The sequence below is a fragment of the Phytophthora parasitica genome (genome assembly GCF_000247585.1).
Source record: "Phytophthora parasitica INRA-310 unplaced genomic scaffold supercont2.2, whole genome shotgun sequence".
NCBI lineage: Eukaryota > Oomycota > Peronosporomycetes > Peronosporales > Peronosporaceae > Phytophthora > Phytophthora nicotianae.
The window spans coordinates 34,479-59,907 of record NW_008648988.1 but is presented as its reverse complement, the minus strand read 5'-3'; the positions used below and the strand labels follow the sequence as shown (position 1 = coordinate 59,907).

Below are 25,429 nucleotides of genomic sequence, written 5' to 3'. Positions count from 1 at the left end.
TAATCTGCTATCTACGATGAGAGACAATAAACCGTAAAGGTGTTTGAGTACCAGGTAATCGACATCGTAATGAAGGGTTTGATTCTTCTGGTCGTTACGATTGGAGCTGCCTTGGTTGAGCTTTTCACCAACGGGCTGGAAACGAAAGGTAGTGGAAGATGTGATGTAACTTCTCAATGATGACTTATACACTGAACCTCGTGATGACGAAACGTGTTGCTTTGGTAGACACGCATTTGCGTCGCCTCTCGGATGATGAGCAGTCTACTAGACTCTCGGAGTTGGTGGTACCCGACGATGCTGAGGCAGTGATTGATGAAAGCCACACCTGGTGGCAAGATGATGCGGATGAAGCCCTTGCGACGGAAGATGGTGAGAACCGGCGTGGCACTGGGTGCTATCCAGGATCACGACTATGGCCTAGCTGCCGCGGCTGGGGAAGTCGTGGTGATTGCTTCCCAGGATCACGCCTATGGCCAAGTTGCCGAGCCTGGGGAGGTCGCGGGGATTGATTCCCTGGCTGTCGTATCTGACCTCGTTGCAAGTCCGTCTAGACGGTCGAGTGGGTGAAAAGCGCTCAAGTGATGATCCTTGGATAAGCAGGGCATTAAATGCTGTAATGCAGCTTAGGTATCCAAACTGCCACACGCAGGCATAAATTGCTGCTCTAATTGAGAAGCGGTAAACCGCATTAACGAGTTCATCGAGTTGACTTTGCATTTGGACATCAACAGCAACACAGCAGGTTGTCGGTGTGGATATTTACTCCACTTTGCCGATGCATTTCCCCAAAATCAACTGCGTGATTACATGCACAAGTTACTGTTAATAACCGTGTTGCAAGCCAAGAACAGCGTCAATAACTCACCTTGTCGCCCGGTTTAATAGTAAACTGGAACGACTCAGGAGCCTCAAAAACCAGTACGACTGTGGAGCCCAGCTGCGTGGTACGCGCAACAAGAGTTCGTTAGCGTATCGCAACCTCTGCAACTATAAAACCATCGCACCTTAAACTGTGCCATCTCCTCGCCACGAGTTGTGTCCACCTTGCCACCGTAGTTCTTCGTAATGCACTGGCCCACTAGTGGGTCTTGCGCGGCAGTATTGGTGCGGAATTCTGGTTCCTTCGTGATGACAATGGAACCCACGTTTGTGGCGCCAACCGCAGTAAGTGAGAAGAAGCCGTGCTCCCATTCACCCAGCAGTGCAACACGCTCGTTTTCCACGAAGAGACTCGGAATCAGTCGTGCAGCGGTTTGGTTGACAGGGAAGAGGTTTCCAGGGAAGTGACGGCGCTCCTCGACCTGCCAGTTCACCGGAGCGTGGATGCGATGGTAATCGCCAGGGGCTAGGTACAGAACACAGTGGAACATTTTCTTGCCCTTAGAAGCAGACGGGTTTTTAGTAAAGAACGAGGGGAGATCGCCGAGGAACTCGTCGAGTCGGTAGCGCGCACCCTTGATTTGCTCCAGTGTTGGTATGTTGGTCGAGTCGTCCACCACACCGATAGAGGCCACTGTGCCGTCCACCGGACTGGCGAGATGACCAGGAGCCGTGTCGAATGGCCGGGCGCCTTCCTTCAATGGGCGCGAGAAGAATTCGCCGAGGTTGGCGTAGTCTTGCAACGGGTACTTCATCTCGTCCAGTTTACAGTTGAAGACGGCAGTCCACGCCTTATAGACGGGTTCGCGCATCCATAACGGCCTGCCATTCAGTCATAAAGCACAAAAGTATGAGGATCTGCTGCAGATGTGTGCAAAAGTAGGTGTGATCGTACAGCTCCTTGTCGTGCACTTCACCCCAGAGGCGACTTGCAGCTCGGTACGGGAAGAGCTTGAGCGACTGTAGCTGGCGCTCAGTGGCCATCGTGTCCTCAAACGCCGTGTGTGCGCCAGGCAGACGCCGCAAAGCTTGCGCTGGGTGCGTCTTGCGCTCCTCATCCGTCGGATGGTTCAGGTGCTGCCACTGCAAAAATCCGATGAGAGCAAAGCCCATGGTGGCAGGGATCTTCCAGCTGCCAGAGAAGATGCTGCCCGAGGGTGCAGCGCCATTGCTAGACTGCTGCTGCTGTTGTTGCTGCTGCTGGGAGAATCGGCGACGCTGCTGCGCCCTGAGGAGGCTGACGCGGCGCGGAGCCTTGCGGAACATGGCGCTGGTTGAGACCATGATGCTCTAATGAGCTATGTATCGACTTGCGGTGAGGAAAAAGCACAGATATCCTAAGACTCGCAAGGAATAAACAGGGGGATTACGATATAAGTTGTTGATGTGGAAAACGCTAAATTAGGCTATTTGTGCTCTAATTTAGGTTTGTATATGAGCATGCGTCAGCACCTTGTCTGGAGGCCAATAATCGAACAGGGAGAGAAGCGGAAACGCCAACCAAAGCGCAAGCAAATTGAATACAGCAGCCAGCCAAGATGGACTCCTGGGGTGCGTGTTGCAACTTATATTTGCATCTACTAGTACCGCTTGCTAGCGCCGCGTCTCGCGCGCGCAACGCAGTGCTATGTATGGTCTTACTCGCTCTGAATCGCTCACAATCCACCTTGTTTGACTGTTGCAGATGACGACGAGTTCGAAGTGCCGACGGTGACGGAGACGCAGAAGGTCGCCGCCAACTGGGACGACGAGGAAGAAGAGGAGGAGCCGGTAGTGGCCGCCAAGCCCGAGCCGGCCGCCCCCAAGGGCCCGCTCAAGCCCAAACAGCTTAAGAAGATGAAGCTCAAGGAGATCGAGGAGAAGCAGAAGATGGAGATCGCCCTCACCAAGGCACGTCTTGCCGCCCAGGCGGAGGAGACCGATGAGCAGCGTCGAGCCCGCGAGAAGGCCTCTATCGAGGAGGCGGACTTCGAGATGGCCATCGACGCCTTTGCCGGCGCACCGCCCAAGCCCGCGATCGGCACTGCTGATGACGCGGATAGTGCCATCTCAGCCATGCGTCTGCTGTCACTCGCCGACCACGAGCACCTGGGTGACGTGGTGTCGTCCCGGTTGGCTACGTCCAATTCCAAGTATGCTCTTGAGTGTATTAAGGTGATTCTCACGAAGGCGTCGGTGAACCTGACGGCTGATGACATGAAGGAGATCACAACAATCGTCAATGTCATTAAGAATGAGAAGATTGCGGCAGCCAAGCCTAAAGGCAAGAAGAAGAAGCAGACGGGCAAGCAGGGCTACGCTAATGTCGAGCGTAACGTTGGCAACGGTGGTGCTGGTGGTAAGGGGTATGCTGGCTACGAAGACACGTACGATGACTACGATGACTTTATGTAAGCGCTAGAAGTGCCACATCCGACCTGAAGATCTAGAAAGAAGGTGAACAAGGTGCGCGTGAGTTTCGAGTTCCTGTGTTTTGTATTTTATCTCTACCGGCGCAGGTCTGATTCACAATAGACTATACCAAGTGGCATTGATGCCATATCCCCAACTAATTGGTATTCAACTTCGCCATCTCGCCCGACTCGGAATTGCAATTCGTTGACAACGGAGTAGTTGGCGAGCGGCGCTCGATAGTTTTTTTCGCACCAATTCCAGAACGCTGGTTGTCTCGTCAGCCGCAACACCATGACGTTTTCGTTTTAGTACGATTCCTGGCCTGATGATACCAATACCAAACCAATGTTGTACCCAGATTCATGGATACGGATGTCTCATTCGAGATTGATCATCTCCACGACTAGGAATCTGGCCAACAAACCGTTCGATATCCACTTTTTGTTCGCCTTACATGGCGATCGTAAAGTTTTTAGACAAGTACTTCGTATAAATAGAGACGGCAGCATCCAGCAGAATCCACCGGGCTCGTTATAAAGGTCGCCTGTAGAATTTCGCTTTAGATCGCAATGGGAAACTGCACTAGGGATATCTGAAGAAAAAAAATAAAATTCCAACAAGTTTTGCTTCAGCCTTCAAAAGAACTACGTATTTTATTGTTGTACACGCAAACGCAACTACTAACGACACCGATACATAGCATGCTGTTGTCTACACGTACTGCTTGAAGCTGTTGGTGGTGGCTTTTTTTTTTTGGTGGTGGCTCACCTCGTTCACTTCTCCGATCGAAGCTTGCGGTACGCCTTCTGAGAGGTGGAAGTCGTGCCGGCCTTTGCACCAGCGTTCGCGTTCGCATTCGCAGAGGCGCTTGCAGTAGCACTGGCCGACGCACCACCCGTGCCGGTCGACGTCTTCGCAGTACTGGCTCCACCATCGCTCGTCACGGTCACAGTCTTGCTTGTGCCGGTTCCAGCACTCACATCGACACCGTCGTTAACAACGGTGGTAGGTGCACCGACATGGACACCGTTCACTCCAACAGCAGGAGCAGCACCCACACCAACGCTAGCGACACCCGGAACGCCCACACCAACACCAACGCCATTCACGCCAACTCCAACGCCGTTTACTCCCACGACACCAGGTACGCCCACACCAACGCTAGCAACGCCCGGAACGCCGACACTAACGCCTGGACCGACGTATCCGGGGGCACCCACTCCGACGCTAGCCACACCTGGAACACCCACTCCGACACCGACGCCAGGGACACCGAGTAGTCCGAACGTCTCGGCCACTTGCTGTTCGGCGTGTGCACCACTTGAGAGAGCCACAGCGGCGATGCAGAGAGCGAAGATCTTGTTGTTGCTGAACATGGTTGTTGAAGAGGAGGCTTGGTCAAATGAAAAGAGTAGAGGTCTTGCTCTTGGGGAAGTTGGTTCGAGTGGATGAGCTCGAAGGAGTGAATTTGAGAATGATGTATGAGTGAGTTGCTGCAAGGAAGGTTTGAGTGGGGGACCAGTCAAATGCTGTGAAGTTGTTCAGGGAGAATTCTTCATGATGAATCTCAGAGGGATCCATACGAATGGTCTGGTAATACCAGCGTTGCATGGATTGAACAAAGAGATTTCCAACCTTTTCCGTATCTTGGCGGTGCTGAGTCAGTATAGGACATGGTTTGAAACAGAGGTTGCAGCGATCGTCTAGGGGCCACGAGCCGAGATGCAAATCGTAGTGTCAATTCGAACAGGCGCATACTCCATGTCACTAGTCAACTTCAACATAGGGCATACAATACACAGTATAAAAGCGGTTGAATAAGAACTGCAATACTTGGACTCACATTTTCATGTAACAGGATCGATCAGTATGGTGCCCGTAAATGCTCGGCTGGTTTCTGAATTGATGGAAGTCAAGGAACGTGGATAAGAAGATGTAGAGATCAAGAAATTTGTCGTTCTGGATAACGAGCGCGCTGCTACAACCAAAATGATCGTGTATGTGTACAACAGGTGCCCTCCGTACTGGACCCCATGACTCCAGAGACTCACTCTATCACCTATCAATTACACACATGAGACTCCGTATCGTCACAAGAAGATCGCTTAAGCTGCCAGTTACACCGCCCATGCTTTTCCATCGGCTACTCATAACTCTTGCCTCACGCAAACCACTCGAGCCTTGCCCATGCCGCTCTCACCTCCATTCTCAATTTCACTCCTTCGAGCTCATCCACTCGAACCAACTTCCCCAAGAGCAAGACCTCTACTCTTTTCATTTGACCAAGCCTCCTCTTCAACAACCATGTTTAGCAACAACAAGATCTTCGCTCTCTGCATCGCCGTTGTGGCTCTCTCAAGTGGTGCACACGCCGAACAGCAAGTGGCCGAGACGTTCGGACTACTCGGTGTCCCTGGCGTCGGTGTCGGAGTGGGTGTTCCAGGTGTGGCTAGCGTCGGAGTGGGTGCCCCCGGATACGTCGGTCCAGGCGTTAGTGTCGGCGTTCCGGGCGTTGCTAGCGTTGGTGTGGGCGTACCTGGTGTCGTGGGAGTAGACGGCGTTGGAGTTGGCGTGAATGGCGTTGGTGTTGGTGTGGGCGTTCCGGGTGTCGCTAGTGTTGGTGTGGGTGCTTCTCCTGCTGTTGGAGTGAACGGTGTCCATGTCGGTGCACCTACCACCGTTGTTAACGACGGTGTCGATGTGAGTGCTGGAACCGGCGCGAGCAAGTCTGTGACCGTGACGAGCGATGGTGGAGCCAGTACTGCGAAGACGTCGACCGGCACGGGTGGTGCGTCGGCCAGTGCTACTGCAAGCGCCTCTGCGAATGCGAACGCGAACGCTGGTGCAAAGGCCGGCACGACTTCCACCTCTCAGAAGGCGTACCGCAAGCTTCGATCGGAGAAGTGAACGAGGTGAGCCACCACCAACAGCTTCAAGCAGCATCAGGACCTTTAAGAAGCAGTTGTATGTTGTTGTCGACGAGTTTGCATGTATTGCAGCGTGCAATTAAGAAATATAATGGTGACTGCTATAGAATCTGGTATAGGTTGAGCTGTGTTGTTTTTCAGACCGTTTGCTTCAATTTAGTACTACTGTAGTATATTTCTTTGTTCAGTGTTAATAATCCTAATAAGATTTGACAAAAATCAGATTGCAAAACGGATCTGAACTATGAAAGAGCTCGAGGTGTCCGATCTACTGAAGCTCTCCGTTACCACGCGTGCTTTTTACTCACCTGACCCTCTTCTTTCTGTTGCCTCCTGTGTTAGGACTACCAACGACCTGCGAATGTGGCAGACTTTGTGGCGGAGGTGGGTGTGGACCCCGCCCTCGGACTCTCTCGAGACGACGCCATGACGCGACGCGAGCTCTACGGTGTGAACCGGGTGACCCCGCCTGTGAACTGCCCGTCTTGGGTCTGCTGTTTACTGCCGTGCCTCATGCGCACAGCCTCCATGCAAGCATATCAAGAGGCGCTACCACGTGAGGCGACGGTGCGTCGTCGAGTTGCTGCAGGGCAGGGTCAGCCGGCCACTCGACGAATGCGGATGGACGCCATGAGTCTTGTGTACGGAGACGTGGTGGAGCTCAAGGCTGGGGATGTGGCAGGAGCTGATCTGCGCGTCATCGAGTGCTCGAACGATTGCGTAGTGGACCAAACGACGTTGATGGGCGACGACGGAGAAGACGAGGAAGCCGGACAGGGAGGCACCAGGAAACACGTCACGACCGACACGCCACCGCCGCATATTCAGCAGGATCCTTTGCACTGTGGTAATATTATCCCCATGACGGTGAGTGTTCTGCAAGGAACGGCTGTGGCTGTGGTGGTGTCCACGGGAGACCACACACTGTGGGGGCGATTGGTGACGAACCACGAGTGGCCACCAGCTCCTGGAACTGTGCTGAGGAAGAAGGAAAAAGGGAGTGAAGAGGAGCATACCAGCTTGATCGTATAATGATAAGTGCAAGGCTTCAGAGATATCAACCATCAGTCTGGAATGTAGATTCTGTTCTGCTACCTGTGACACCTTACTGACCGTGGGTGGAACGAGCTGAAGCTGCACAATGCATGCATGTTCTGTTCCTCGTCCAGTGATCTATCGTCGTCTTCCACCACCAGCAGCAGGGGCACCACCGGCTCCGCCGGCCGGAGGTGCGCCTCCATCGCCACCGAACAGGCTCATGACAACGATAGGCAAAATAATGTACCACTACAGAAAGCAAACACAAAATGGATGTGAGTTTCTGAGATCAGCAGACAATACTAGCTAGACACAGACTTCTGATGCACGTACGTATCTGCGAAGGAAGGATTGGTTTTCCTCTTCGGGTTCGTCGTTGCCATCCTCGCTCTTCACCGGTTTGACGCCTTGTGGAGCACGGTCGCGCTTGACCACAATGTTCTTCGGAGGTCTACGTTATCAAAACAAGCGCACGAGTCAGAGCCAGATCGGTATGCCCACTAGAATGTCATGATCACTTACGATGGTCCAGCCTGCGTCTTCAAAACTGTGCCGAACGGTCCGAAGCGCACGTCCCTGAGGCTACGGGACTGGAACTCAGCACAGGCATCGCTATCCAGGTACGGTGTGAGGTACTCGATGGCCACGAGCTTGCCATTATCCGAGAGGTGAAAGGCAAAGTCCTCGCGTAGACGCATGGCGGCCAGCATACACATGGGCACGGATGTCATGACGTAGGGCGATTCCGGGTCGGCCGGGTCCGCCTTGGCACGAACAGTGTAGTGGCGATCTTGGTGCAGCAGTGTCTCCATCTTCTCGACGTCGTCGGCGCTCAGCGTCGGTAATGCCGAGAACGAGACCTTGGGCTTGGGGGACGAAGCGCTGGCCACGATCTCCACAACGCCGCGTGGTGTGAAGGGCGCACCAGCAGCCAGTTGGTGTTCCAAATCGAACTTGAGACGCTGCTCGAGCTCACCGAGCGCGGGGATGGAGCGCTCGTCCTCGAAATCGTCGCCAAACTCCTCCTTGAGTCTAAAGACACATGAATGGGCAGTCAGATCTACGGCTACAGTAAAGCTACGAGGACAGTAGTTGCAGGGTTCAACATAGACGTACTCAGCGTTCTCCACCTCACGAGGGTCGGCGGAGGCGAAGGTCACAAGAAGCACCGTCGTGGCAAGCACGAATAGCAGCGTGTGCGTTCTTGACAGCGTCATTTTGTCTCTGTCAGCTCTTGACCCCCTTAAGATTTCACTGACGTGTCACTATATCGAGTTAAAGTACCATGTTATGAATCCTCAATTTGAATATTCGCGCACTTTCTCGTTGTACTTTATAATGGCTGCGTCTGGGGAGGACGTTAGCCAGGCGCACAACGGCAGCACTAGAACGAGTGATACACCGTCGCTCGCCGCAAAAGAAGTGGGTACCATTGTACGCAAACTCAGCTTCAGCGGTGCTATCATGGACGAACAAGAGGTAGAAGAAGAGGAACAGCAAGGCGACGGCACAGAGCAGGAGCTGGAACAGCAGCAGGAGGCCAAGATGGATACCAACAAGGTGCAGATCGTTATTCGTCTCAGACCGCTCGAAGCGGCCTCTAACGAGACGGAGCCCGACTGTTTTCGGGTGTTGTCGGACGTGTCGCTACTGGCTCAACCGCCTAAGACGTCGCAATCCTATCGCTCGACTGGGACGGCCACGAGCTTCCAATTCTCGCGCATTTTCCGTCAAGAGACACAGCAGACGGAGCTGTTTGAGGCCACTACGAGACCCGTGCTGGACGCGGCCTTCGACGGAAAGAGCGGCCTCGTCTTTGCCTACGGAGTAACCAATTCAGGCAAGACGTATACGATCAGTGGATCGAGTGAAGCGCCCGGTGTGCTGCCACAGGCATTACAGTACGTGATGGACGAGCTACCCAAGCGCAAGGAGGGCGACAAACAACTGATAACGAAAGTGACAGCCACATACCTTGAGATCTACAACGAGAACGTGTTCGACTTGTTGTCACCTGCAATTCGGAAGAGAAGAGCGCTACGTGTACAGGACTGCGACGGCAAAATTCAGGTCCGAGGAGCTGTAGAGAAACCCATTAAAACGCTGGAGGAAGGTCTGGAGCTGCTGGAAATGGGTCGACGACATAAGCAGGTGGCCGAGACCAACTACAACTCGGACTCAAGTCGTAGTCACTGCGTCTTCACGCTTCATTTGTATCACCAGACATCGCGCTTCTCTTCGGAGCTGCGCAGTAAGGTGTCGATCGTTGATCTGGCAGGGTCTGAACGAGGCTCCAAGAGCGGTGCAACGGGGCTACGTATGCAGGAGGCCAGCAAGATTAATGGTTCGTTGATGAACCTGATGCGTTGTCTGGAGACTTTGAGGTGGAACCAGCAACACCCGCCGAGCTTACAAAAGATGGTCCCGTTCCGTGAGTCCAAGCTAGCGCGACTTTTTCAGGAGAATCTTGTGGGCAACGATCACGGTCCCCTGGTGATGATTGTGGCAGTGAATCCATCCAGCCATGAGTTTGACGAGACTTTGCGTACTTTGAAATACAGCGCCGTTGCACGGGAGTTAGTGAGGACACGAACATCCATCCCTAGGAAAGCTGCTCCGACAGCTACGTTTTACGACCTGGATGGTCGATTGAAGAAGAGAAAGCGGCAGTTGATGGAAGCACTCGAAACACAAGCATCGAAAGCACCCGTGGATCGAGGGGTAGCAGCTACTGCTTCATCACCGCCCAGGCCTAAGGTCAAGCGTCGAAAGAGTGACTCTGCTCGCCGTCGGCATCGCTCGCTCGCAGCTCCAGTAGCGAAGCCGACAACAGCAGAAGTAGCGACGTCACCAATGGAGTCACAAAGAGAGGTCGCCGAGAGAAATCTGCATTGGGTACGTAGTCAGTCTTTTGTCTATTGTCGATGGTGTTGCTTACAGAAATTATGGAATACATGTACAGGCCAAACTGGAGCTGGAGAATGAGGAACTCCGACAGCAATTAACACAGATCCAAGCTGAAAAGATGCAGATGGAGGTTCGTATTCGCGAAGAAATCGGCAACGAAATGCGGGAGCAGTTACAGCAGATCCGTGCTCAGTATCAAAGTATGTCTCGCATACAGCGCGAGGATCTACCCTCTGCACGTAAAAAGCGCGAGCGTCAGCATGCGGAAGAAACTGAGAAGCTGCGTGCTCATGTACAGGAGTTGCGTGAAAAGGTAAAAGAATGCGAAGACGAGATTCAGCGCATCCACAAACGTCACCAAGCTGAACTTGACAAATTGCAGCCAACACTTGTACCAGTACCTGTAGAAGACGAGAGCATGTGATGGGCGCGTCATTATAAAAGCTTACCGAAAGAAAACTAATTCTACCGTGTTTTAGTAGTTTATCGCTGTCAGCTTAACGCACTTTCGTACGTTGGAACCATATACTTTATGTTGATAAACGCGTCATCGCCTCCTGTTCGTTCAAGCATCTCAAGCGTTTCCATGATCACCTCGCCGAGATCTTGTGAGCGTTGCTGTCGAAAATCGATCTCATCCCCGAGATTTCGTCGTTTGCTTTTGAAAAGGTTCAGAATTGGCAGCATTTGCCGGTAATAAGGTACCAGCAACGGGCCCACACCTGCCGTCTGCGTGATCTGTTGTAACAATAGCAGCGCATCTCGCAATGCTCCATCGTCACGGGTCTCCAAGTTTGTGCGAAGTGCCGGAATCACACGGTGCAAACAGTCGATGAGTTTGTTAGGGTATCGCTGGGCAAAAGCAGCTAGCTGAAAGGCACCTTCACGGGCCAAAAAGCTGAATGGGAACGTTTTCTCGCGCATGCCGTCCACAAACAAGGGGAAGTACTTATTAAAATCCAAATCTTCCATTGGAGCTGTCCAACGTAACCCAGACTTCCCGCCACCCTTGCCACCTTCGATCATGATAGGCAACTCGTTGCGTGCGTAGGCCTGGGGGAACTTTGAAGCAGGCACCCCACGCTTCTTGAAAGCTCCTGCTATTGGTGGGAGCGCCTCTTGAGCCAGTTGAGTGGTGTGTTTAGTAATTTGCACGTGACGATCAATGACCGAGCGTGTAGGCGATGGAAGATGAAGGTCTGACATGACATGGCCTCTTTCCGTCGCGAAAGAAATCGGTCGTGTGTCGAGTGTTGGCTCCGATTTAGAAGAAAGCTTTGGTAGTCGCTGCGGCTTCTTGGAGTGATGGCGCTGTGGGTTACCTGACCGAGACAAAACTCCCACCGCTACAGCCTTCTGGTCTTCTTGTAGTCGATGCTTCATTTTTACTTCGAGAATACCGACTGGAAAGAAAAAAAAACTAGTAAATAGATCAGGATTCATTCATGCAATAAAATACCTCGACGTACCATTGCGCTGTCGTGGATGTGATGAAGACGAGATGGTCTTCGGGTTCGTGGAAAGCGGCGCGAGCTCGTTTTTCATTGTCACCGGTGTGAATTAACCTTACTATATCGACAACTGCATGTACATCCGACAACGTGGCGTGATGTCTTAGAACTCTTGAGTCACCGAGCACTATTTTCTTGCGTTTCTATCCTATTATATGCAACGTGTAGCGGACGCCATCAACGCAAAAATATCCGAATGCCTGCAACCGCCACCACGAGGGACTCTCGCTTGTAACAGCAACACCTCAAAACCCACTTGATATCGTCAAGCTGCAACGACGCACTGGTGGTAAGAATGCGCGTTTTCATCACGGACTTGGGCTCGTCCTTATCGACGGAGTTGGCACGGAATTGTCAAGATGCTGGTCTTGAAGTCATCGGTACTGCCGCCCGGGGTGGGAAATCCGAAATGACCGCGATCAAACGCCAATTGCAGAACCATCCGGGTAGTGACGTCGCTGGAGCTGTCAAAGAGCCTGTCGCACTACAAACCGATACGGTAGCATGGCGTCGACTTGTGCAGCATGCCGACGTAGTAGTGGTCACCTCGCTGGTAGCCGATCCGAAGCTGGCCATGGAGACACTGAAGGTCTTCGAGAAGCGTGATGCAAATAAAGGTGACGACGAAGCAAAAGACGACGAGGGTGGCGAAAGCGTCAAACGCTTTATTGCAGTGTCTTCTGTGCTCTCGTGGAGCAAAAATTCGCCGTTTGCAGCTTCAGGGACCGATTCCGGACATGTTGAGGACGACTTCAAGTCGCGACGCCCTGCACGCAAGTATACAGACCTCAAAACTGTTGAAACGCTGATCTTGAGTGCGCATCGAACCGGAGAACTTGAAACCTGCATCGTCGGAGCAGGACTAATTTATGGCGGTGCTCAATCCCAACTGCAATTGATCTTTCGCGAGGCATGGTTGCATCCGGATCAGCCACTACTGGTGCCAAGTCTCGCCACATCAGCTCAGCCTACCAGTCAAGGTCGCAATCTGCTGCCCATGATCAGTCTCTATGATCTGGCGCTGCTAGTTTTCCGTGTGGCAGCCTCACCGTTACCGTCCCCCAAAAAATATCTGCTTGCAGTGGATAGAGTTAGTGGTAGCACAACGCTTCGTGACGTGTGTCGCGGGGTTAGCACATTGCTTGCCTCAGGGCGTCTACGCGACCGTGACGACTCGGCTAATGCTGACGACGCTGAAGCAGACGCACTACTATTGGACGAAGAGGAGGAGCTTGTGACACCACTTCAGGTCCACTTGCGCTTCGATACATCCGCTGGGGCGATGCATACGCTGGTGGCTCCAGAAGAATGGCGCCACTATTCACGAGGACTACTAGGAAATCTGGCCTTCTTTGTCGACGACTTCATTCATGCCATGGATCTGCATCCACTGCGCACCGTCATTCTCAGCGCACCTCGAGCGGGTAAAACTTCGCTAAGCCGGAAGCTTGCGAGGGATTATTATCTGCCATATCTGTCTCCATCGACACTACTGCACGAGCTTTTTGCATCCGAGAAGACCAATGTCGCCACCCAACTTGAACGTCAAGACGAGGAGACACACAAATTGCGAGAAGAGTTACAGCAATGGGTTCCAACTGCTGGTAGCTCCGGCGAAAACACGACTCAACTTCCACAGAGCGCGTTGATAGCGTTGGTACGCTGGAAGCTTCGGAGTGCTGCATGCCGTAACCAGGGATACGTGCTAGACGGGCTACCAATCTCGGCAACTCAGGCAAAACAAATCTTCATGCAGGAGCCCAATAAAGACAGCAACGCTGACGAAGAAGGTAATTCTAATGAGTCTGGAGATGGTGGAGCCAGCAACCCAATTGATGGAGCAGACGGTGGTGAACCAGCAAATGGAGACGAGAATGCTAATGGGGTAGCTGCCGCTCCCGCGGTGGATATTGAAGCACTGCTGGCGCGTCTGAAGCCCCGACAGAATGTCGAAGTACCGAACCGAGTGATCGTGCTACAAGCTCCTCGAGCACTGCTTGAGATACGTGCACAAGCGCTGTCAGAAGCTGAGGCCGAGCGCACGGAGAACACCCAAGACGCATTCGCTCGGCGTTTCGACGAGTTTGAATCCAACATTGAAGCCCTGGAGGCATTCTTCGAGAAGCCGAAGAAGCCAACTGATGCCAAGGCGGTCCCTGTTGAAGGCGTGGAAGTTCTGGAGCTGACTCTGCGGGACGAGCACGGATACCGCGAGGATGAGGCCTTTGTTGTTCCCATCCAGCGCTACATGGAGCAAGGTGGTCGAGCACCACGGAATTTTCATCCCACGGGGGCAGAAGTGCGCGAACAGCTCCGTGCTGCGGAGAAACAAGCTCGTGAAGCTGAACTTCGTGCTGCGCAACGCACACGTGAGCAGGATGCCCAAGATGAGGCCGTCCAGCAGGCAAAAATCGCTCGGGAACGTGCACGACTTGAACTCCTGCAACGTGAAGAGGCTGAGCTGCTTGAAACACGCGCTAAACCACTAAGAACGTACCTCATGGACACAGTGTTGCCTGCGCTGACCGAAGGGATGCTGGAAGTCGTCAAGGTGCAACCCACAGACCCAATTGATTACCTGGCAGAGTTCCTCTTTCGTAAAGGTCAGGAGCTAGATGCGGAGATAAGCGAAGGGTAGGAGAGAGAACGTGATGCTTGAATGAAGTACAAGTGCACATGCTTTCGTAATAAACAGCTTTCTAGGGTGCTCGTGAGTTCACGCCTCCGCTGCGATCATTGTGTCCTTCGCGTCCTCCATCGGAATGCATACGCCTTTCACGAGCATTGCGATTAAAGCCACCGCCTCGCCCAAACTCTCGAGAGCCGACTCGCTCCTTATTCCGACCATCACGGTCACCGCCATGTCCATCACGCGCAGGCAAAGAAGTCTTGGGGCGCGAACATGATCGAGGTCGTCCCTGAACTGGATCACGATTGTGTGGCTGCTGATTAGAACGGTGTTGTCCAGCAGGCGGGCCCTTTGAGCGATCTCGTGAATCAACCGTGAAGGTATTCCGTCTTTCTCGTGGCGTTGGATTGTTCGGTTCCTCCCGCCACCGTCTGGGTGGAGATCGAGCACGCGGCATTCCTCGGTTGTTGTCACCTCCATCCAAATTTCCCACAGAATTATTCGACGCTGCCACTGAGCTGCTCTTGACTTCCTTGCCTCCCAGGTCACCCTGGTTCTTACCTCTGCCTGCACTCCTGTCATGACTACTGGGTGGAAATCGACGAGGTAACAATCGTGTTCGCTTCTGCGCTGGCGTGCCCACATCGCTGTGAACAGCACTACTAGCGCTTTCATTTCCACCATCGATTCTTGCGTGATTGTCTGTCATACGTGGGTGCTGGTTACTTGATCCACTAGCCCTTGACCCAGCTCTGTTCACTTGACCAGAGGATTCATAGTGTTGATTGTGGAATGACTTAGATCTTGAGCGAGATCGAGATCTACGCTCTAACAAGCCATGCGACCGCTTGTTTCCGCTCAAGGACGGGCCATATCGCCTCTCTCGACTCTCTTCCCTTGACCGTTGTGCAGGCGATGCGCCACGGTCGTATCTTGAATACCGATCATCTCTTCTCGAAGTCGTGTCACGCTCACGTCGCCACACCGGAGTGTTACGCGCGCTGCCATTATGCGAAGAAAGAGGGGATGAATCAGGCGCACTCCGCTCACTGGAGCAAGAGCGACGTGGAGAAAGTTGGGGCCTCGGCCGGATGGCCGGAGAAGAGCATCTTTTGATTCTCGCACCAGCTTTTAACTCCCATCGAATCTGTAGAGGTTGTCCATGGTCGTCACGAAAGACTTGTGCTGCCCGCTCAGCGTCCTCGCGGTTGTAATAGTGCAGGTACACGGTGGCTGGCTTATTGCTCATTAGCTTCTGCCAGTTCTCACGAGGGATATCACACCGTGGCATCGACTTCTTAAATGTATATCGCCGGCTCAGTGTAGCTGCGAACTCTTCCCGATCTCGATCCTGATTGAAGCGGATCCCCGTGGACTTACGCTCAAAACGCGCATTTCGGACAATAAGCGTCATCCAGCCGCGCAAATTCTGCGGCACAAACGTTGTGCCGTACAGTTTCCGCTGGTAAAACTCTCTGTCCTCAGGCCGCTCAAAGCACAACTCTTCGTAACAGTTCATCTTTCGAGAATCAAGATCGGTATCGTCACATTCCTCGTTGACAGCACTTGGATCTGTTTTCGCTTTCGGAGCCGTACGCGATACTCCAAAAAACGAGGCCACGTATGATTCCCGGTCCGACGCCATTTCACGTTTCGTAGCGCAGCTTAAACGAGGAATAAAATCAGGTAGCATTTTCCCATCGACATCATACACTTCATACCCCATCATCCGTGACACTGGCCCTGTCTTGCTGCTCGTATTGCCAGGAGCTTGAGCTGCCAGTTCTGTCCCTGCCATAAAGATGGAATTTCGCTTCCTGGACAGGCGCATTAGAGCTCGATCTTGTGTTGAAAACGACGACCTTTTCACTGGCACTGGATTTTTTGTTCGCTTTCGCTGCGGACGAGTAGGTTCATCATTTGGCACGTTTGGGCTCGATTGAGGAGACGCCAATGGCAACACAGTAACGGGCATAGGCGCTTCTAACGAGCGCTTAACATCACATGTTGTGGCCTCTATGGTACCAGCTGGCTCCACCTGAGTATTGGTATTACGCCCAGCGACGACAGTTTTCACAATTTTCCGTTTGGGGATTATGAATGACCCCGGGCTAGGAGGTGCAGCTGAGTCTTGTTTGGGCGCCTTCCTAGGAATGGGTACCTCATCAAGCACTAGCTTTTTGTCGTCAGGCTTCGTCTCATTTTCCATTTTCACTGTCGATGCAGAAATCGCGGGTGTTTTTGTTTGCCCCTCTTCTTTAACTTTATCTCTCACCAGCTCAGCTGTGCCTTCAGAGTCAATGAGTGGATCGGTTTCCATCGGTTTGGATCCAGGTCCCGAAGGTTCAACCGATGTTTCATTGGAAGTCGAAAAAGGAACCATCTTAGTTGAGTCTGCGTCTACACTTTCAGGCTTTTCGTGGGATAATTGTTCACGTTTAGCATCCCCAGAGGCTTCAGGCTCCACCTTCATGGCGCCTTTAATCGCTTCTAGTTCAGAAAATTCCGCTTTCATGGCCCCAGTGCTACCTTCCTGCATGGCGATTTCGGTAGTCGTACTTCGCATGTCCGCAGCAGAATCTCCGTCTTTGACTTCGAGCGTCTTTGCGATAACGGCGTCTGCCAAATCTTTTGTTTTGTCGTCGTCGCGCTTCCCTAGATCAGAAGGTTTACTCTTTGCCAAGGCGCGGGAATTCACTTCATTTTTATCGCCTGCACCATCTTTCACCAAGGCTGAAATTTTCTCCACAGCGAGACTAGTGGGTTCTATCTGCTTGGGCTTGTCTTGTTTCGAAATGCTAGCTCTGCGTAGTTTGCTCTTTGAAACGTTGTCTGTAGTATCCTTGTCAGCTGTCGGTCGCACTCGTGAACGTCGTCGAGGCTCCCCTTCATCCTCCACATCAGCTTCCGCACCAGCAGTCTTTTGTGCACCACGCGCTGCTCGGACCGGCTGCATATGATTCCTGTCCTTGTCTCTGAGCGTCTCAGCGGACTCCAGTCGTTTAAGTTTAAAAGCCGCCATTCTGTCATGTTCTCCAGAGGTCATCCGCATGGCGTGAAGCTTTTGCTTCCGCTGCCCCCTCAGTGCTGCTGCCTTCGATCTTGGTGATCCCACAGGCCACTTCGCCTTCTTTGACTCCTCAATAGATCGTTTATGTCGAGCCTTCACGCCTTTTTTCAGCAACCTGCGCTTCCTTTTCTTTGCGTCGTCATCCCCTCCAGACGAAGCGTCATCGCTGCTGTTGCCCTCGTGCCGACGCAGTCGCTTTTTCTTGCTGCGTCTCCTGACCTCCTTCTCATCTGCCTTCACTGACGTTTTCCCCACCTTCTTGGGTGTCACCTCTGTCGGCTGTGACGAGTCTGATGATTCCTCGTTGCTCAGAGAAGCTTGCAGATTCTTGAGCCACGGAAGTGGCTTCCGCAAGCGCGACGCATCGGACTTCGCCATGGCCATGCTGATGGACTCCGAATGGAGACCAAACTACTTTGCGTACTTAACATATAATATGTACACCACACCAAACGTACTGCGTAAGCATATTTTATTACACGTTGAAGTGGTAAATTCAATGCGTTTCGCGTCGACTTCGTCGAGACTACTTAGTACAACAACATTTACATGAACATGAACAGCATGGTTAAAGTCGAAAGGGGTGAAAATTGACGTATAGCACACGTACCAAAGCCTGCATGAGCTCCTGCTCGCGTTGTTGCAGCTGTTGCACTTGCTCCCGCAATTGCCTTATCTCGTTATTTGGACTGCTCGTTCCGTTTTGACGCTGTCGGAGGGTCCTGTTCTCAGCTTCAATCTCCTTGAGGCGTTGCTCCGCTACGGCTGCCCGTTGTGTCAACTTGTCATGGTCATCCTGAAGGACCTGAAGCTGGTTACGTCGTGAAGGTGACACAGAGGATAATGACGGCTTCATTGCACCACGAGGGGATAGCGATGTGTTGTTCAGTGGAAGTAACCGCGAGTTGGATGTAACGGATACTAGGCTAGACTGTTGTTGGGGCTGGCTAGTGTGTTGATTTAACATTGGTCCTGCTAGTTGTAGCCGAAGACGCAGTGCATGATTCTCTGCTCGAAGTACATGGTTTTCATGGCGCAGATTGCTGAGCTCCAACTCGACGGGGTCCACTTGAACCGCTGGCTTGTTGCGAATATTCTTGGCTCTGGTAGCGTAATGGAGTGTATTTAGTGTGTCTTCTAATGCTGTCGCTGACGGAGACACACATGCAATCATTAGGGTCAAACTCTGACCTCCAAGCGAATCCATTAGTAGTTTGGTCAGCTTGCTGTCGCGATATGGGATGAAATTACCATTGCTCGTTGTAGTGGCGCTTCCTCCTCCAGAAGACGATGCCAGCGCTGAGATAACCTTTCCTAACGTTAGAAGACTGCGATTGATATTGCTTGTTTCCTCGGTATTACTGGACTTTGTTTCTTTTAATCGTTCACTACCAGCGAGATCCACGAAGCTCATTTTCCCGTATCGAGTAACACCGTGACTCTTTCCGACGTCTGAGTCGCGTACCTCCGTGCGATCAACATGGACAGTTAACAATGAGTGACTGCGGCTTGAGTCAGCATTCATACTGTGTGACGCCACATGACGATTTCGGTGACCTTCAGCAACAACAGCTAGCACATCAGAGAGCGAGTCGCATCGCACGACAAGCAGGTCCTGCACGTAGAAACCGGCGCGCGCATTCCATCGCATGTTCAATGCACCGGATCCCGGATTAAGTAGGTCGAACACTTGCTCATTGTAGATTTCACAGTACGACGCACGAACGACAGTCTTCACGTCGATAGGGGCTTGATCTAAAAGTGAGAAGATGTGTTTCAGCGATCGTGGAATCAATCCATCCGACAGATCCATTGCATTGGAATCCCCCATTCCCTCGTTGCGTAATTCAGTACCTGCTAACAGCTCGTTGAGGCCCGACATACTGTAAGTTTTGCCTGATCCGGTTTGGCCGTAAGCGAAGACAGTAGCGAGATACCCTTCTACCACTGACTCGAGGAGCGGGATCACCCCACAAGTACGAAAGAACTGCCTTTGAGAGAGCTCCTCCGATGCGCACAAGTCGAACTGGAAGCTGCGGACAAGCTCACGAGCTGACCCTGAACTGTTGTTACTACTGCTGCTGCTGTTCTGAGTGGACACGACTTGAAGTGTCGTGGGCTGCTTCGGCGGAAAACGAAATACTGATTGGTCCCCTCTTGCGCGCTCTGCTGCGCTCATAGGTCGGCATCGGACCACTACGCGCACCGTATCTGCACGCCCTTTTGATTTGATATCACCCTGTCCCGCCTCGCTAATCACCGACAAGTCTGTTGTACCATAATCTGCAAGCCGGCGAGGACTTCTCTCAACCCGTGGTGACGGAACCTCAGGTGTCCGCTGCCGTTGCACCGGTGGCAGCCCTGGAGGCCGCCGCGACGCTGTCACACTCGGTGAACGGAGGCGACGTATCCGTCGAGCTCCCCTGGGTGGAGCAGCGGCTATCATAGACTAATAGAGCCGCAGGTGGCGCTCAGCACAGCGTCCACAAATAAGTCAACATTGGCTTCAACATGTATACACAGTATACCAGTATACATACCACAAAATTATTCACTCGGCATAAATATATACCACGTTGACACGCGTCCGCAATTTCGGATCTGCTTGACCCCATAATGTCGATCGGTTCCTTTATCTCGGTGCTGTCTGTGGCGCTGGCGCTGGCCGTTGCGCAGGCTGCGCGCACTGCTGTAGTGCTGGAATCTCCGGAGCTGCAGAAGACGCACTCCAAATTCTTCAAGCTGCTTGAAGGTGCGACGATGTTTCCGACACAAAGCGCGTTGATGCAATTGCTGACTCTCTTCATTCTGCTCTACCTGTCTGTATAATACAGCCCGCGGCCATGAGCTGAGCTTCTTCTCCGGCGAGGAGGAGCAACCGTTGGAGCTGGAACTCTTTGGAGAGCGCACGTACGAGAACCTGGTGCTGTTTACGCCCCAGAAGGCGCTGGGCTCCCTGCGCAAGTCTGACCTGCTGCATTTCGTGGAGGAGGGCGGCAACGTGCTGTTGTCGGCTAGTAAGAAGATTACTAAGGTGCAGCGCGAGTTTGCGCTCGAGTGCGGCGTCGAGTTCGAGAAGAAGGGCAATGTCGTGCTGGACCACGTCAATCCCATCGCGGACGAAGACGATATTTACAACTCGGTGATCGCCGCCAAGGACTTCGTAGCCTCGGAGCGTGTGGTTGGATCGCTTGCTTCTAAGCCCAAGACCGTCGCTTTCTCCGGCGTGGGCATGTCGCTCGAGCCGAACAAGATCCTGGCCTTCCACGCTCTCATGGCTCCTGCCACCGCGTACTCCGCCAACCCGGTGAAGCCCATCACAGACAAGGTAGTGGCCAGTGACTTGCTCTTCGGCAATCAGATCGGCTTAGTGACTGCCGTCCAGGGCCGCAACAACGCCCGTCTTGTCTTCGCTGGCTCGCTCGATCTCTTCAGCGACAAATATTTCGACAACAAGGACTTCGCCAACGCCGAGTTTACCGACGCCGTGACCAAATGGGGCTTCCAGGAGAGTGGCGTTCTGCGCATGACCAACGTGAAGCACCACCGCGAGGACGGCTCGCAGCCGGCCAAGATGTTGAGCGACGCGAACCGTGGCGACCAGCCGATCACGCTCTACCCGGACGCTGAGGTGGCGCGTGATTCGCTTGTGTACCGTGTGAAAGACAATCTCACGTACTCTCTGGACCTCCACGAGCTCAAGGATGGAAAATGGGTGCCGTACAAAGCGGATGATGTGCAACTTGAGTTCGTTATGCTTGACCCGCACGTGCGCACGACGCTGACCCACGACAATAAGGGTCATTTCTCGGTGACATTCCAGGCTCCCGACGTGTATGGTATCTTTCTCTTCCGTGTGATGTATCGCCGTCTGGGTCTCTCTACGATCTATACGACTACGCAGGTGTCACTGCGCCCGTTCAAGCACGACGAATACGAACGCTTCATTCCCGCTGCATACCCGTACTACGCCTCGGCCTTCTCGATGATGGCTGGTGTGTTCCTCTTCAGCGTGTACTTCCTGTTTTACGATGGTAAGAAGTAAGAATGCGGACGTAAACGCCGCTTCTGCGTCTGAGACTCGAGTCTAGCAGAAAATGAAGACTCATGCCTGTAAAGGGTGACGAAACTCATCAATTCAATTGATTGGCCTTCAACTGGTTATCGTTATCTGTGTGTGCTAGAATTTTTGTTTGCTTGAAATTAACTCACATCACCTGGACACAAAAACCAAACCATGCCTGCTCGACAACTTGGAGTTAGTTTGCGATCAACCCGCACCTTTGAAGTTCAAGCAGTGTGCTTGCACTGTAATTGTGCGTGGTGTAAGGAACGAGAATATCAACACGTCAATATTTTGATGAAGGGTACCTGGTTGCAATCTCGAAAGGCAATTACATGCATAATTTTATAACTTGGTCTCCCCAGCACGACATCAAGAGCCTACGCCAGCTGCTCCTTCAGCGGTGCCGGCACTACTAGCTCGGGACCGGCGTGGGGCACATTGAAGCGTTGCCTTCGCGCTTCCTGGGCTGGTGAGTGGGTCTTTGCAGTCTTTTGGAGCTTCCCGGGGCTCATATCGCGAGATACAAGATTGTGTGCATCAGAGTCTGATTCAGTGCCATCCGAGTCCGTATTCAGGGCGGTCGCCAAGGAACGGTTGCGACGTCCACGAGATTGATGTTGGCGCTTGGAGCCAATGGCGCCTCTCCTCTTGCTCGAACTCGAGTGTATGTAAACACGCTGAAGGCTGCGGAGGGCGTCTTCCGCCTCCGCTTGCTCTTCCGGGGTCACTTCAACATTACGCACATACGTTGAGCTCCCCAATTTTTTCGGGATCGGGATCTCAGCGATGGACTCGCTCGCGAGCTTCTTCGAGATGCGCATGGGATTGCAGCACAGCCGTGACGACAGAAAAGCTCGCAGCGTAGTTCCCTCGGCAACATCCAGCACACCCTTAAAGAACGCGTCGATAAGCGCAGCTGCATACACTTCTTCATCGTGCGACCACGGACCACTACGCCGGAACACACGCACAGGGCTTACACTAGGCGTACTGGCCACACTCGCTGTCCCAGCGCTAGATACACTGGCAGTGCTGAGCTTACGCTCGCGCTTCACTGGTGTGGCCACTGGTGGAGGAACTTTCTTATGCGCTTCCTCGTGAGCAAGACGCAGCTCCGTGATGCGGCTTTCCACCTCAAACAGCTCCTCCGAGAAGTCATCGTCATCCGAGCTATCCGACGAGGCATTGCCTGCACCTGTGACCTTGCGCACGTACGTAATGGAGCCGACGTTGTCCGGAAATTTGCGTTCGCCCATGCGCTGTGGTGCAAGCTTCATAGACAACTGCTTCGGCGTGCAGCCTAGCTGTTGGCACAGGTAAGTAACTAGCTTCGTGCCTTCAGGCAGATCCAGAGATCCGGCTGTAAAGTACTCGAACATCGTAGTGACGAACTCTTCCTCTTCGGGCGACTCGAAACCTGTGCGAATGATTGTTGGCTTGCCGCGTTTGGGCTTGAAGTCATTTCGATCTGCCTTCCTCTTGTAGCCATGACCAGGCGTCTTCTGGTGGAGACGGAATGCATCGTCGTCGTCCTCCTCCTCATACTCACCCAGTTTATACAGTCTGCGCTGTTGTGAATAAATGTCATCCCCTTCTTCGCCGTAGTAACGGCGGCTGTTCAATAGTCCAGAGGTGAAGTTGGCCTCTCGGAGCTCTGCTAACTCACGATCAACTTCCTGTCGTACCTCCTCACTTGGAGGAGGATTGGCAGCTACAAACACCGAAGCTCCAACCTTCCTAGGGATTTTCCGACCGGCCAATGACTCTGTTCCTAGTTTCATCGAGACGCGGCGGCGGTTGCAGCATAATTTCTCTGCCAGGAACTTGCGGAGCGTCACGCCCTCGGGTAAGTCCAGTAGTCCTTCAAGGAAGAAGGACACGAGCGCAGCGGCGTACTCTTCTTCAGCAAGAGACCAGACTCCACTGCGAAGATAGTTCGATGAGGGCGAAGACGGTGTCTTGGTAGGGCGACGCTTGATGACGGCGTCTGCCTGGACTAGTAGGTCTAGTTTGGACAATTTGTCTTCTTCCCAAGCAGCGGAAGAGGGATTCTGCTTCTGAGTTTTTCTCTTTTTTGTTTCCTCTCCGCCCCGGCGGCTACCAGTAGCAGCCGCTTGGACGGCATCGTCGGCCGACCGAGTGAAAATCGGCTTAAAAGGCTCTCGTTCCTCCTGCTTGTACCCCTGCTCCTGACGAATGTAATACGGCGTCGGTTTGACGTCATCTCGGCTATGCATGCCGTCAACCTGCGAAGCTACGGGCGAATCGGCCGACGGTTGCTGGAAGTCCTGGAGGATCGCCACGGCACACTGGAGCTCGTCAGCACTCCACTTGCGGCTAGGCTCACGCTCCTGACGAAAGGGAGGGGCGCGCGGCGCCTGTTGCTCCTCCTCGAGGGCAGGACTCAGGATCATGGAGAGATCCATAGTGTCCCTGTTGTTCGCTTTTTCTTTCTTGGGCTTGTTCTGCTTGCGCTTGGACTCGAACTGAGGGCCAGAGCAACCCACCAACCACAGCGGTCTGCCCCCTCTCTGATGGCGACACTGCGACTCCCACACAGCAGGTACATGTATAGCTGTCCGTGTGTGTGTCACGTCACGCTTTATCTTGAATTTGGTATGATGTTGCACTCAGGTGCAACCTCATACAAATTCCAAGCGTTTCGCGAACAGGACGTGTCGCTAGTGCACACAAGCGGGATCTTCCTCCGCACAAAGCGACGAATGCAGGAGCTACGAGAGCAGGATGAATCGCTGGACGACTATGTGTGTCGACACTGCTGATGAAACCTTCATCATGAAGGCGGGTCCCAGGAAAGCACGCTGCCAAAGACGTGAAAAAAGTGAGGTGTAGATCATGGCAACAGTACATCGCGGATAGGGTTCACCAGACTCGGTGCTTGGCTGCAGGTCAAGTATTCAGCGCGAATGCATTCTTCTCGCTTTGGGCACCTGATCGGCACGGAAGCTCGCATTCGCTGGGCGATGCCAGCGATCGCTTCAGGAGAGGGGGGAGGCAACTAGTCCTCGGGACGGTACCGGTTGCAGTTGCCTGCAACTTGAGCGTTACATGTCCAAGTTTCTATGGAACGCCTGTAGGATTTGCGGCTCTACCTCTCCTCAAGTGAAGTGAAGATCAGAGGGAGCCTTGCTGCGTTTAATATCGCTCGCAAAATCGATGTAAAGTCTGCGGCGTTAGACTGTGGAGCTGCACCAAGTCTGGGTATGCTCAACGTTGAAATCAACAGTCCACAGCGACACGAGGACTGAATTTCCTTGGCCACATGTGGATACTCTGCTTGGCGTCGTTGCAGTCCTGGTTTTGCGACAAAAACTGCATCATGCATCGAACGAGCCGTCGAAAGTATTGACTCGAAACTGTGCAGATCGCGCTCGCGTTTGTGGACACCCAGGTTGCACCAAACCTCACAGCAAGATTCAGGGCAAAGTATGATCAGCGGCTTCCTAGCCTTATTTTTCAAATGCACAATACACGTACAACGCTTGATTTTGCATAAGTTTACTTCGATGTTTATAATAATACTTACTTACGAAGCAACCAGATTGGGTTGTGCTGGTCTTACCAACCGCTGGTATTATTATTATAATTATAATATAGATCATTCAAAGCGATTCTCCACAGACCAATGTCAAGCGCAAACAAGATAAACCCTGTAATACCGGTAAGGGGTAGGGAGCAGATCGGAAGGATGGCGATGAACGATTGTTGTACTCTGGAGTACTACACTCCTGGCCAAATTAATCCGGCCACCCACACTTTGTACTGCCAATCAGTCAATATTTGGCATTTGGGGGTGCGCTTTTGATATGAGTTTTCTATTGCTTAGAGAAAGAAGGTGTGTGTGTTAACGATCGGGATTTCGCAGTTTGAAGGGTAGCTCCCATACAATAAACCGATTTGGGCATGTGGTCCAAACTTTCGGCCACCCTCGCCTAACCCTTTCCATAGTAAAGTCAAAACAAATGTAACGAAATGATTGTACTA

At 52.7% G+C, this 25,429-nt stretch overlaps 14 protein-coding genes across 17 annotated transcripts; 7 read left to right on the top strand and 7 right to left on the bottom strand.

The window, feature by feature from the left end:
- On the bottom strand, window positions 1-2,220 carry PPTG_02089 (phosphatidylserine decarboxylase). Of its 3 annotated transcripts, XM_008893091.1 has the most exons (4): window positions 1,778-2,220; window positions 1,008-1,704; window positions 869-940; window positions 1-798 (listed from the first exon to the last, which is right to left on the bottom strand). In XM_008893091.1, the coding sequence occupies exons 1-4, from the start codon at window positions 2,164-2,166 to the stop codon at window positions 763-765; spliced, it is 1,194 nt and encodes a 397-aa protein (XP_008891339.1). In that variant the 5' UTR covers window positions 2,167-2,220; the 3' UTR covers window positions 1-762. The 3 variants fall into 3 exon arrangements, with proteins under 3 accessions (XP_008891339.1, XP_008891340.1, XP_008891341.1); XM_008893092.1 differs by having other exon boundaries at window positions 869-1,704; XM_008893093.1 differs by lacking the exon at window positions 1-798 and having other exon boundaries at window positions 801-1,704.
- Window positions 70-570, top strand: PPTG_20874 (hypothetical protein; the record flags this gene model as incomplete). The annotated part of the gene is made up of 3 exons (XM_008894301.1): window positions 70-148; window positions 229-372; window positions 425-570. 3 exons carry the CDS (start codon window positions 70-72, stop codon window positions 568-570), a joined length of 369 nt encoding a protein of 122 aa, XP_008892549.1.
- Window positions 2,144-3,920, top strand: PPTG_02088 (hypothetical protein). The gene is made up of 3 exons (XM_008893090.1): window positions 2,144-2,197; window positions 2,309-2,433; window positions 2,567-3,920. Exons 2-3 carry the CDS (start codon window positions 2,421-2,423, stop codon window positions 3,274-3,276), a joined length of 723 nt encoding a protein of 240 aa, XP_008891338.1. The 5' UTR covers window positions 2,144-2,197; window positions 2,309-2,420; the 3' UTR covers window positions 3,277-3,920.
- Window positions 3,921-4,049: 129 nt separating this feature from the next.
- On the bottom strand, window positions 4,050-4,739 carry PPTG_02087 (hypothetical protein; the record flags this gene model as incomplete). Its single annotated transcript, XM_008893089.1, has 1 exon — window positions 4,050-4,739. The coding sequence occupies exon 1, from the start codon at window positions 4,650-4,652 to the stop codon at window positions 4,050-4,052; it is 603 nt and encodes a 200-aa protein (XP_008891337.1). The 5' UTR covers window positions 4,653-4,739.
- An 841-nt stretch (window positions 4,740-5,580) lies between these two features.
- On the top strand, window positions 5,581-6,224 carry PPTG_02086 (hypothetical protein; the record flags this gene model as incomplete). The annotated part of the gene is made up of 1 exon (XM_008893088.1): window positions 5,581-6,224. One exon carries the CDS (start codon window positions 5,581-5,583, stop codon window positions 6,181-6,183), a length of 603 nt encoding a protein of 200 aa, XP_008891336.1. The 3' UTR covers window positions 6,184-6,224.
- A 127-nt stretch (window positions 6,225-6,351) lies between these two features.
- On the bottom strand, window positions 6,352-8,532 carry PPTG_02084. 2 transcript variants are annotated; one of them, XM_008893085.1, is made up of 4 exons: window positions 8,358-8,532; window positions 7,764-8,273; window positions 7,560-7,692; window positions 6,352-7,490 (listed from the first exon to the last, which is right to left on the bottom strand). In XM_008893085.1, the coding sequence occupies exons 1-4, from the start codon at window positions 8,456-8,458 to the stop codon at window positions 7,377-7,379; spliced, it is 858 nt and encodes a 285-aa protein (XP_008891333.1). In that variant the 5' UTR covers window positions 8,459-8,532; the 3' UTR covers window positions 6,352-7,376. The 2 variants fall into 2 exon arrangements, with proteins under 2 accessions (XP_008891333.1, XP_008891334.1); XM_008893086.1 differs by having other exon boundaries at window positions 7,575-7,692.
- On the top strand, window positions 6,417-7,575 carry PPTG_02085 (hypothetical protein). The gene is made up of 2 exons (XM_008893087.1): window positions 6,417-6,462; window positions 6,546-7,575. The coding sequence occupies exons 1-2, from the start codon at window positions 6,448-6,450 to the stop codon at window positions 7,233-7,235; spliced, it is 705 nt and encodes a 234-aa protein (XP_008891335.1). The 5' UTR covers window positions 6,417-6,447; the 3' UTR covers window positions 7,236-7,575.
- PPTG_02083 (hypothetical protein) lies at window positions 8,522-10,768 on the top strand. Its single transcript, XM_008893084.1, has 2 exons — window positions 8,522-10,136; window positions 10,204-10,768. The coding sequence occupies exons 1-2, from the start codon at window positions 8,532-8,534 to the stop codon at window positions 10,570-10,572; spliced, it is 1,974 nt and encodes a 657-aa protein (XP_008891332.1). The 5' UTR covers window positions 8,522-8,531; the 3' UTR covers window positions 10,573-10,768.
- On the bottom strand, window positions 10,614-14,271 carry PPTG_02082 (hypothetical protein). Its single transcript, XM_008893083.1, has 3 exons — window positions 14,157-14,271; window positions 11,618-14,099; window positions 10,614-11,551 (listed from the first exon to the last, which is right to left on the bottom strand). The coding sequence occupies exons 2-3, from the start codon at window positions 11,691-11,693 to the stop codon at window positions 10,641-10,643; spliced, it is 987 nt and encodes a 328-aa protein (XP_008891331.1). The 5' UTR covers window positions 11,694-14,099; window positions 14,157-14,271; the 3' UTR covers window positions 10,614-10,640.
- On the top strand, window positions 11,955-14,374 carry PPTG_02081 (hypothetical protein; the record flags this gene model as incomplete). Its single annotated transcript, XM_008893082.1, has 1 exon — window positions 11,955-14,374. One exon carries the CDS (start codon window positions 11,955-11,957, stop codon window positions 14,295-14,297), a length of 2,343 nt encoding a protein of 780 aa, XP_008891330.1. The 3' UTR covers window positions 14,298-14,374.
- PPTG_02080 (hypothetical protein) lies at window positions 13,826-17,764 on the bottom strand. The gene has a single exon (XM_008893081.1). The coding sequence runs from the start codon at window positions 17,740-17,742 to the stop codon at window positions 14,359-14,361; it is 3,384 nt and encodes a 1,127-aa protein (XP_008891329.1). The 5' UTR covers window positions 17,743-17,764; the 3' UTR covers window positions 13,826-14,358.
- Window positions 17,765-17,802: 38 nt separating this feature from the next.
- PPTG_02079 (hypothetical protein) lies at window positions 17,803-19,873 on the bottom strand. The gene is made up of 2 exons (XM_008893080.1): window positions 17,969-19,873; window positions 17,803-17,884 (listed from the first exon to the last, which is right to left on the bottom strand). Exons 1-2 carry the CDS (start codon window positions 19,802-19,804, stop codon window positions 17,855-17,857), a joined length of 1,866 nt encoding a protein of 621 aa, XP_008891328.1. The 5' UTR covers window positions 19,805-19,873; the 3' UTR covers window positions 17,803-17,854.
- Window positions 19,874-19,919: 46 nt separating this feature from the next.
- Window positions 19,920-21,536, top strand: PPTG_02078 (hypothetical protein). The gene is made up of 2 exons (XM_008893079.1): window positions 19,920-20,110; window positions 20,193-21,536. Exons 1-2 carry the CDS (start codon window positions 19,975-19,977, stop codon window positions 21,401-21,403), a joined length of 1,347 nt encoding a protein of 448 aa, XP_008891327.1. The 5' UTR covers window positions 19,920-19,974; the 3' UTR covers window positions 21,404-21,536.
- A 97-nt stretch (window positions 21,537-21,633) lies between these two features.
- PPTG_02077 (hypothetical protein) lies at window positions 21,634-23,969 on the bottom strand. Its single transcript, XM_008893078.1, has one exon. The coding sequence runs from the start codon at window positions 23,848-23,850 to the stop codon at window positions 21,802-21,804; it is 2,049 nt and encodes a 682-aa protein (XP_008891326.1). The 5' UTR covers window positions 23,851-23,969; the 3' UTR covers window positions 21,634-21,801.
- Window positions 23,970-25,429: the final 1,460 nt, after the last annotated feature.

Excerpts from the sequence above, each read along its gene's own strand:
- PPTG_02089 (XM_008893091.1), bottom strand. The coding sequence starts at position 2,166 with ATGGTCTCAACCAGCGCCATGTTCCGCAAGGCTCCGCGCCGCGTCAGC. Across the intron at positions 1,705-1,777 it reads GAAGTGCACGACAAGGAGCT|GCCGTTATGGATGCGCGAAC; the intron begins GTACGATCACAC and ends ACTGAATGGCAG. Across the intron at positions 799-868 it reads CTATTAAACCGGGCGACAAG|TTGATTTTGGGGAAATGCAT; the intron begins GTGAGTTATTGA and ends GTAATCACGCAG.
- PPTG_02083 (XM_008893084.1), top strand. The coding sequence starts at position 8,532 with ATGAATCCTCAATTTGAATATTCGCGCACTTTCTCGTTGTACTTTATA. Across the intron at positions 10,137-10,203 it reads CCGAGAGAAATCTGCATTGG|GCCAAACTGGAGCTGGAGAA; the intron begins GTACGTAGTCAG and ends ATACATGTACAG.
- PPTG_02079 (XM_008893080.1), bottom strand. The coding sequence starts at position 19,804 with ATGATAGCCGCTGCTCCACCCAGGGGAGCTCGACGGATACGTCGCCTC. Across the intron at positions 17,885-17,968 it reads AGGAGCTCATGCAGGCTTTG|TCTCGACGAAGTCGACGCGA; the intron begins GTACGTGTGCTA and ends TGTACTAAGTAG.
- PPTG_02084 (XM_008893085.1), bottom strand. The coding sequence starts at position 8,458 with ATGACGCTGTCAAGAACGCACACGCTGCTATTCGTGCTTGCCACGACG. Across the intron at positions 7,693-7,763 it reads AAGACGCAGGCTGGACCATC|ACCTCCGAAGAACATTGTGG; the intron begins GTAAGTGATCAT and ends TTGATAACGTAG. Across the intron at positions 7,491-7,559 it reads GATACGTACGTGCATCAGAA|TGGTACATTATTTTGCCTAT; the intron begins GTCTGTGTCTAG and ends TGCTTTCTGTAG.
- PPTG_02082 (XM_008893083.1), bottom strand. The coding sequence starts at position 11,693 with ATGAAAAACGAGCTCGCGCCGCTTTCCACGAACCCGAAGACCATCTCG. Across the intron at positions 11,552-11,617 it reads ACATCCACGACAGCGCAATG|TCGGTATTCTCGAAGTAAAA; the intron begins GTACGTCGAGGT and ends TTTTCTTTCCAG.
- PPTG_02080 (XM_008893081.1), bottom strand. The coding sequence starts at position 17,742 with ATGGCCATGGCGAAGTCCGATGCGTCGCGCTTGCGGAAGCCACTTCCG.
- PPTG_02077 (XM_008893078.1), bottom strand. The coding sequence starts at position 23,850 with ATGGATCTCTCCATGATCCTGAGTCCTGCCCTCGAGGAGGAGCAACAG.
- PPTG_02078 (XM_008893079.1), top strand. The coding sequence starts at position 19,975 with ATGTCGATCGGTTCCTTTATCTCGGTGCTGTCTGTGGCGCTGGCGCTG. Across the intron at positions 20,111-20,192 it reads ATTCTTCAAGCTGCTTGAAG|CCCGCGGCCATGAGCTGAGC; the intron begins GTGCGACGATGT and ends TGTATAATACAG.